The sequence below is a fragment of the Choloepus didactylus genome, chromosome 6 (genome assembly GCF_015220235.1).
Source record: "Choloepus didactylus isolate mChoDid1 chromosome 6, mChoDid1.pri, whole genome shotgun sequence".
NCBI classification, from domain to species: Eukaryota; Metazoa; Chordata; class Mammalia; order Pilosa; family Megalonychidae; genus Choloepus; species Choloepus didactylus.
This window is the reverse complement of record NC_051312.1, coordinates 97,583,935-97,593,678: the sequence shown is the minus strand read 5'-3', so window position 1 is coordinate 97,593,678 and position 9,744 is coordinate 97,583,935. Positions and strand designations below refer to the sequence as shown.

The 9,744-nt window shown below is 37.7% G+C and overlaps 1 protein-coding gene across 1 annotated transcript; it reads right to left on the bottom strand.

Moving 5' to 3' along the window:
- Positions 1-218: 218 nt before the first annotated feature.
- LOC119537223 (pseudouridine-5'-phosphatase-like) lies at positions 219-1,001 on the bottom strand. Its single transcript, XM_037839765.1, has one exon. It carries the CDS (start codon positions 999-1,001, stop codon positions 219-221), a length of 783 nt encoding a protein of 260 aa, XP_037695693.1.
- Between the last annotated feature and the right edge of the window lie 8,743 nt (positions 1,002-9,744).

Sequence of the window (9,744 nt, the reverse complement as noted above, 5' to 3'; positions counted from 1 at the left end):
TCTTAGTTTCTGGGGCTTTCTCTCCTTTGCTTCCCTGCAACTGTCAAGTGAGGGTTTATCAACCCTTTAGAGAGTGGGCCAGGCCAGCCCGGCCAGGAAGGTAGCCTTCCCAAGGACTTGGACACCCCCCTGGGGCTAGGGAGAGAGTGGGCTGCGAGAAGGGCGGGATGGCTGAGTAGTTCGTGCTTCGGGAGCGGTCCAGCTGCTTTCATCATTTCCTAGGCGGTAAGGTCAGGACAGTGGGCACCGAGAGCAAGGCGGGCGGCGGTGACGCTCTCACTCACAGGGCGCAAGCCGAGCAGCTGTGGCTGGGAGTCCTGCAGGGAGCTGAGCACGCCGGCGGCCTTTCGCCTCAGGTCTCGGTGTAAGTTCCCGTCGGGGACCATGACCGCCTGCATCCCAGCTGCCAGGGCCGCCTTCACCCCGTTGGGGGCGTCTTCGAACATAAGGCGCTTCTCCACAGGAGCAGAAGGAGAAAAGCTCTCGGTGCAAGTTAGACATATGGCAGGATCGGGTTTGCCACTCATCACTTCAGGATCATCTCCCAAAACGATCTGGTGAAACAAACTGAAGAATTCTTTGTGTCTACTTGTTTTCATTTCAAACGATGCGGCCCCTGAGCTGGTAGCAAGAGCAAAAGGTATGTTGTGTTTTCGTAGGTGGTGGATGAGTTTTTCGACACCTGGCAACAGGGTAGCCACAGGGAGCAGCTGTTTTAACTTCATTTGTCTTTCTTCCACCAGTTCCTCTTTGGTCATTGGAAGCTGCAAGACCTCGGTTATCACCTGTGCCGCTTCTAACGCCGTCTTCCCCATCACGAGGGACTTTACATCCCAGGTGTGTTGCTTGTCAAAGCGACCACATACCTCCGGAAACACCGTTGGACAGCGCCGTTCGGTGTCCAGGAGGCCGAGCGTGTCACAGACGAGGTGGTGACGGGTCCCGGCGGGCACGAGGGCGCCAGTCACTCTTTTGGTTTGATTTTTGCCGGGCTTTAGCATTGAATGGACCTCCTAACTAACACAAGAACAAAGTGTTATAGATCAGGGAGGATGGGATAGTAAGTTCTCAATATATTGAAAAATTTTCAGTGTATATCTGCCTTTCTTCTCAGAGTTTGGGAAAATACTTGATGATTGTAAGTCACACCAAGGCCACAACTTAAAGTTGACCTGTCAGATATTATTTGGTGATATTATTTTTAAAGGAAATTGTGATTTTTAGTATGAAATGGGGGGCGGTGGTGGAGGGAGGGGTATTTTAGGACCAGGAGAATTGAGGGAAAAGAAAACATCTAAGAGATGAGGAGCAGAAAGAACAGCTGCGAGGGAGGGGATAACAGAAGGAAGAGGTATTGTGGAATATAGGCAGTGACTGGAGGAACAAGATTTTGTTGGATCCAAAAGTAAAATGGTTCCAAAATTTTCACATATTTCATTAGCTTTGAGCAAAGAATCCTTTAATGAAACTGCTTTGAAGTCAGTAATTTAGAGGCTTTTTTATTCCAATAAAAAGCTGGTGATTTTATTCCTATTTTTTTTTTTTTTTAGATAAGTAAATTGGAAACTAGGAGTTAAGAAATGGGCCCATGGTCACTTAGCCTCCAGAGCTCTCCTCCCTTGGAGGGGGTGACAGGGATCATATGTGAAGTTCACAACTTGTATTTCCTATTGATGATTACCAGACTGCAGAGTTTTCATCTGGCAGTGATGATCAAGGAGAAGGGTAAAGTTTTAGGCTAACAAAGGCATGTGGTTCTGCACAACTACAAATAAAAGTGTAATTGATGAATGTGTTAACTGTTTTTCATTTATTTGATATCAATAATGGCAATTTGGACTTGAGTTATAATAAGAACTGTTTAGATACACATTTTTTTCTCATTTTTTTCCAGAACTTCTTTCTACCTTTTTCAAATTAAAATGGTGGCAATTTTCTTTTCATTTATATGTTCACTTATTCAGAAAATATTTTTAAAAGCCCATAATATTCTAGCTATTTGCAGCTTTCCATTTTAGGATTCTTTTTCCGAAGGAAATTATATGACATACAGAAAAAACTTTATGCCCAATGATGTTAATTATATTGTTGTTTATAACAAATAAAATAAAAATGGTTCAATAAATAGATGCAGTCCTATGCCTCAATATTATGTAGGCAGTTAAAACAAATAACACTTAATTATCCAGGAAATGCTTATGATAATGTGATCAGGTGAACACAATGATATAGAAAATTACAAAAACTGTATGACTAAGCTATTTACAAATAAGTGCATAGATAGATCACTTGGGGAAGCCTTCTGTGATCTGCTAGACTAGATTTGGTCCCCCTCCTTATAAGCCATTCCACACTTTTCCTTTATTACATTCATCACATTTGTAATTACTTGTTCAGTGTCTATGCTTTTCACTAGAATGCAAGCTCTATGGTGGCAGAGACCATGTCTAACTTACTTACCTCTGTACCTCCGGCACCTAGTATGGTGCTTGGCACCAATGGTAATCAAATGAATTACTTATATGAATTAACAGATTAATTAATTGAGGAGGAGAAATATGCCACTATATGAAGTAGTACAGGCCTCGAGGGAGATGATTAAGTATGAGGGCTTTGGAGGCAGACATCCTAAGTTTGTAATTTGGTCCTAACCCTTGCTGGTTGGTGTCTCTAACTCTCTTTAAGCCTTGTTTCCTTTTCTGTAAAATGAAGATTATAATCCATAATCCTCAGATTATATGAGATAATGTGTGTAAAGCACAGTACTGAACACAGAGAGTGTTCAGTAAATGGCAGTTTTTATGATCATTATTATTGTTCTGTATTTTCCCAGTGGTCCACAAATAAATATATTACATTTATAATTAGGAAAATCAAATTCAGGAAGCAAAAATGAACAAAATTGGTGTATTGCATTAATATTCCTTCTTAGTTATCCCAGCTAGGAATTTAAAATATTGACCGAATGTTTATGTCTTCTACTTCTTAAAAGTATCATGAGACATTTTCTCTTCCATGAATCCCCACTTTTCAAGCTTTGTAAGGCACTGAAGAACGTGTTTGCAAAATCCAGAGACAATAAGATTGCTCTCAAGTCAAAGGCTTTGCAGCATAGAAAAATATAGGTTGTTGAGTATTCCCCACATATATTCAAAGGCTTGTTGAAAATCCATTCAAGATGTGTAATATATAGAAAATGAATAAATTGGCATTTAGCATTCCTTAGGAATTTATACTGGGGGAACTTTTCTTTAAATTCAAGTGCCTGGGAAAATAATTTAAGGGATTCTAATCAGGAAATTCCAAAACACTCATCTCTAAAAGAGATGTCACCTTGACATGTTGTTAATTGTGTGTGCATGGCTGGAGGTTTATATTGGTTAGTGTGCACAGTAAAACATATTCCATATTCAATTCTATTATCACCTCTAATAAGATTTCTGGCAAACTCCTACTGCTTCCTCAAGACTCAAATTAAATGTTATTTTCTCCGAGAAGTCGTTCATGATCCCCATGCAAAATTTTGTATTTTATTTTTAGGTTTACTATGTTTATTATATTCATCTGTTTTCATTAAAAGTGCCTCTATGGAAATTATTTATCTTACTATTTTTGCTAATATCTGTTCTTAGCAAAGTGCCTGATGTGTGAAAGGGTCAGGAAATATTTATTAAGTGAATGGATAAATGAGTGAATGAAAGAATATTAGAGGAACCTTTTTAATCAAGCAATATTCAGAATCAGATAAAAAGAAACAAGGAAGACACATGAGTTTGCTTAAACTTCTGTGGCTCAATGGACAATTGCTTCTGATCCTTCCTCTGAAGAGTATTGATCACCATTGATTTAATTTCTTATTTCACTAGTTATTAAATTTGGTTTGCTCACTCCTTGAAGGCAGGAATCCCCTTGCAGTCATAATTGAATCCCATGTGCCTAGCAGAGTGCTTAGATTGTGAAACGACTTCAGTTCTGTGGGTGCATTCTGCAAATAACCCCTTAGAAAATGTTTTCCCTCATAAAACACCTCTTGGTTTTCCAAACTCTCAAACTTTATAGAATGCAGTTATTGCTCATTACAATGTTTTCCAGGTGCTTTTAATTTAAGAAAAAAACCTTACATTCTTCAAACTAAATGCACTTTAAACAAAATGATACAAGGCAAGTCTTCAGTTGCATTCCAGATACAGCTCATTTCTTTCCCACTGTGTGTCTCTCACTATGTGTTTGTCTTGAATGCGTTTCTACAGTGCCTACAATATTCAACCCTTATTTCAGCCTAGTGTTACACAAGGAGTCCAGAAAAACTGAATAAATGTTGGAGAAAATGTGGTGTGGAAGCAGAGAGAATGACAAAAGTAGTATAACAAAAAAGTAGATGTTATTGAATGCAAAGAAACTGATAACAATCATAGTAATTTTCTGGTGAGTGGGAAGAAAAGTTTTAAGCATTTTCACCCTAATAATATAGTTTGTTACTAATATAGGGCATCTTACTGTGTTTTAGTTAGGTTATTGTTTATTAGGATGTTAGTTTGTAGCTTGGGGTGACATGTAATATGTGATAATTTTTCACATTTGAAATAATGGGGAATAGGCTACCAATTAATAACTTGTGTGGGACATCTGACTTTTGGGAATGGATAAATAAGTGGCAGATGCATATACTTGGTTCTGACTTCGTGCTATTCTAACACTGCTTCTTGCCTTGGGACATTTGGATAAAATCTTTGAGATTTTTGGAAGAGCTTTGTCTTCTAGAATCTAGATACTTTATCTCCTTGCTGATTTGAATATTGAGAGTCTGATCTGAATTCAAATTCTGCAGCTAAATTATTTGGTTTTGTCTTTATATTCTGTTTCCTATATGCAGTATTCTTTCTTTTTTGGGGGACTTTGTTCATGTTACCTCCTTTTCTGGGTATATCCTTTCCCCATTTGTTCTTTTCCTCTTCGTTCTTCTTCTATTGTTCTTGGCCATCTCTTTAAGAATCAGCTCAAATTCCGTCAATATTGATTGCAAAGGAATTTCTTCTTATTCCTTCATTCAAGAAATACATTCAAGAGCCTAATATTTGAAGGTGACGTCATCAACCTGGTGACATAAACAGTTACTGAAAACTCTCAAGAGATTTAATCAAAAAAAGGACAATTCTGAATTGTTTGAAACTCTGGAGGATATAGACTGCAGAAGGATCCTGCAGATGCTGAATTAAAGAAAGAGAAGAAGTATCAGGTAGGCATTATAATAATGTAGAAACAATGTATACCAATATGCAATATACATACCTGCACCTGTGTCATAAAGCACATTGAATCATAATGTTTATTGCCTATGCTTATTCTAATCAATTACCCCTTTTCAATTAAATGCATAGAAAAACGGAATCTGATGACTATGGAATCAGTATCCTTTGTGGATGCATCCTTGCCAGAACACTCATGTGGCAATGACCATGAATAATTTTTTTCAAAGCCACTTTAGTTATATGATCTTCCCAAGGTATTTAATTGAAGAATTCAATACGTTTTTATGATGAATCAGATACTGGAGGTTAGCTCTTGACTTACACCTTTCCATTTGCTCAGTAATCAGTGGGGAAATGTCTTATAATATTTGGTAGTTGGAGGAGACTTAAAAGAGGTAGCTGTATATTTTATCACAATGGATAAGCTATGCAGCCTGAAGAGAAGAAATGAAACACTGATTTAATCTCCCATCCTTGGTGAAACAACAGTGAGAGTGTATGAAATACTTAGGAGAGGGGCAGTTCATGCTACATGATAGCTTGAGATTTTAGTATCAGTTTTAAAGAACTCTGTAGGAATTCCTGGATTTCACTTTTCAATTTTGAGTTGCATCAGAGCTAACAAAAGTCAGCATATTGATTAGGGGCTTGGGGAAAGATGTTGGGAAAGAGAGAAATCAAGTGGCTGAATAACAATTTCCCCTGTTTTAATTGCTTTGGGGACTGCTGGCATTAATATGAATAGGGGAAATAAAGAATCTAAGAACTACGTTTCTAGAGACACTAAACCATCATTCAGTTCAGTATTCCACCTCATACTTAAATTTACTAACTTGAAACAATCTTGTTTTTTTTTAACTGCAATTTGTAACATATTTTCACTTCTACATAGTAGGCATTTAATAAATATGGGTCAAATTAATCAACATATGAATATTTCAGCAGGATCCCAGCCAAGTGATTTCCTTGCTATTTCTTTTATACCTCTAGTGATAGGGATCCAATAGTGTTTGGACAGTTCTGTTTCAAAGGTTTTCTTTTGATTAAGTCATGTATCATTGTGGTAGAGAGTATGTATTTTGGACTCCAGAAATCCTGGGTTAATATCCACTGCTCATCAGTCATAAATTTTTAAAAATTATTTAACTTTTCTAGGCCCCTATTTCCTCATTTGTAGAATGGAAACTACCAGTTGCCTTATTGTCAGAATTAAATGAGATAATTCATGTAAAGTACTTAGCACAGTGCCTGATAGATAATAAATGCTTAATAAATGTCAGGTTATTATTGTTAATAACATTATTATCTCCCTGTATGTCTGCCTCTGGTCCTAGATCTCTACTATGAAGTCATACCTAAAAAATCTGATTCTCCTTTTCCCAAACAAGCTCTTCACACCTATATAATTTTTTCTTCAAAGGCAAATGATGGGAATGAAATGGATTTATGATTCATGATAGTGCAAATTCTTATTTTTAGTTGTTGTGCTTGAAATTCAGCATAATAGTTGAATGACCTTGGGAAATTCACTTTGTCTCTCTAAAACCTCAATGCTTTGATACATAAAATGTAATTTTAAACCTATCTCAAATGGTAGATATAAATTAAGTGCTTGGTACATAGTAGGTTAGGTGATCCCTACTCCATCTTTATGATTTACTTTTCCTTCTTTTATCTCTAGTTATGTTTAGTCTCCCATACTTTCCTCAATTTTTTCTAACCTCCAAAGCATTCAAGACTACACATTTTGTATCATTATTGATTTTGCAGTCAATGTGTCCTAATCTTTAGTATTTCCTACTTGACTTTTTGTTATCTAATTGTAAGCACTTCTGATGCATTCATTCACTTTCCCTCTGATCCTGATATTTCCCTAAAGATTGAGAACATTTTTGAGGACATTCTAATTCTGCCAGTTGTCCCTTTAGATTTAGTATGTAAAGTGGGCCATCGCTTCATTCATACATTCTGCTTTTTACTCATAGTTCCTTCCTTCTGTGTTGGGCTGGATTTAATGGAGGTTTTTCTTTGTTGGTTGGTTTTTCTTCTGGCACATTAACTGAAAATTCTGTTTGTTAGAAATAGATAATAGACAATTTGATATTGATACATACCAAAATGGGTTGTACATACATGTATTGATCATTATGAGTTTAATAAAAATATGAGTTTAATAAAAATATGAGTTTTAATAAAAATATGGGAGGTATGATAACATTTAATGATGATGTAAATAATCCATTTGAGGAAGAGAGAGAGTGCATGAGATAGTAGGATAATTGAGAAGATGAGAGACAATAGAATATAATGAACACGTAAAGGGGAGAAGAGTGACCATTGCTAGCAAAAGGAATGTTTCATGGTTCTAACAGGAATGAAAGAAAAATTACTGTGGATTAGCTTTGTTTATAGATTTGAAGGTAGGAAGATGTTGGAACTACTGCCTGATAGCTTCTTTTTTCTTAATAAAATGCAAGTTATGGCCAAGTACTGTAAATAAGAGTGGAGCATGGGTCCTTAGAAGAATGTGGACAAAAAATAAAAGCTTATTAGAAGAATGCAGTAACATTGCCAGTCAGTATTGATTTTGGGGTTGGTGCTCATGAATATACGGTGAAAGCAATTTGTCCAGTTATATGGCGCTCTTTAGCACACTGAGCTGCATGAATTAGACAATGAGATGCAGAGGGTTACACTCATTCAGAGATGGGAAGAGCACAATGGAGGGGCATCAAGCCAATATGAGCTTAATAATAATCATGGACCTTGCACCAGCTGATTTGGAGTCTAGACTGATGGTTAGAAAGTGGAGGGATCAGTGGATTGGTGATATCAATGAAGTTGAATAATAATTATTATGGGGATACTAAAACAAATAAGCTGGAAGGGCAGGAGATTGTGATTGATTAGTAGGAGATTGAACTTACGATTTTAGATGTGATGCAGTTCCTAGTGATGTCAGGGTCCGTGGTAAGACTGTGAGAGTAAATGGCTGAGTTGGAGTGGAGGAAAGGCCAGTAGAGACAAAGAGGTTAAGGAATTGAAAGTCAAGACTGTTGGGTGGGTCATCCCATGTATATCCTGCAACCTCCAAGTATCATGACAGCAGTTGGGGTGGAGAGGATATAGCCTTCTCTGAATGATGGGGAGTGGCCAGGAAGTCAGTAAAAACAATGAGAAGGGAAGAGGATGGCTTGCCTTTTGCATGAGGGAGATGAGAAATAGACTGAAAGGAGCAGCAGCAGAGATCAAAGAAGACACAAGTTTCTCCTACTGCCTCCAAAATACTCAGAATGAGAAAGAACAAACACCTTCTACATGAGAGAACTGCAGTATAGTGACAATCTCTGGGGACAGCCAGGTCTTTGTTAAAGTGAAGATGGAGGAAATTTTCTGGGAAGAAATTGGAGATATAGGAGAATTTGCTGATTACAGAGTGGAAGTTTACAGGGCACAGTGAAAGGGTTTGAGAGGGTAAGGATGGACTGTCCTATATACAAAAGAGACAAAGACAGAGTTATTGTGTTTAAAGTAGGATGTAAATGGTAGACTGTGTGGAAGGGTGCTGGGGCTTGGAGGGAGGGTGTAGTGCATTGTGATATTTTTATCACATGTTCACTTCTCACTCCTGTGGGAAGAATATACTTTCCTGCCCCAATGAGATTTGACTTGGCCTTGTGACTTGCTTCAGCCAATGGAATATGTGAGCAGATACGATGTGTGCCACATACAGCAGAAACCTGAAATGTACAAGAGTGATTTGCCGCAGATTATGCAGATTCTTACCCTTCTACATGTCACAGATAAGAGTTGCTCTGTTGGCCTGGGTCCTTGAGTGAGGACAATTGTGGAGCAGAACACACCCTGGATCAGCTGCAGCCAAATGGCAGGCCACTTATGAGCTAAGTGAGATATACACCTTTGTTGTGGAGACACCCTGAGATTAATGGTTGCTTACTGCAAGTAAAGCTGATTAATAGAGGGGATTATATGAAGGACTTGCACTTCTCCCACCGAAGGAGTTTCCAGGGATTCAAGTAGTACTGTTTGGAAACCACAGAATCAGGCAAAACTCCTTGCTGTTTAATGAAAACTCCCAGTTTCAGTTATTTTCAGACCAACCAGATATGGGAATTAAAATGCAAATAATGTCTCCAGGAAAGTCAGGCCTTCTGCCTTGTTTGCCAGTTTTCTTCTTTCTGTGTAAACCTCTATCATTTGTAGAGACAGATACCGTGGCATGAGTTGTTTCTGTTTTTTTAATTCAATTTTATTGAGATATGTTCACATACCATACAGTCATCCATGGTGTGCAATCAGCTGTTCACAGTACCATCCTATAGTTGTGCATTCATCACCCCAATCTATTTTTCAACGTTTTCCTTATACCAGAAAGAATCAGAATCAGAATAAAAAATAAAAATAGAAAAGAACACACAAATCACCCCCCCATCCCACCCTATTTTTCATTTAGTTTTTGTCCCCATTATCTACT

What these genes read in the sequence shown, in the direction of transcription:
- LOC119537223 (XM_037839765.1), bottom strand. Translation starts at nt 1,001, where the DNA reads ATGCTAAAGCCCGGCAAAAATCAAACCAAAAGAGTGACTGGCGCCCTC.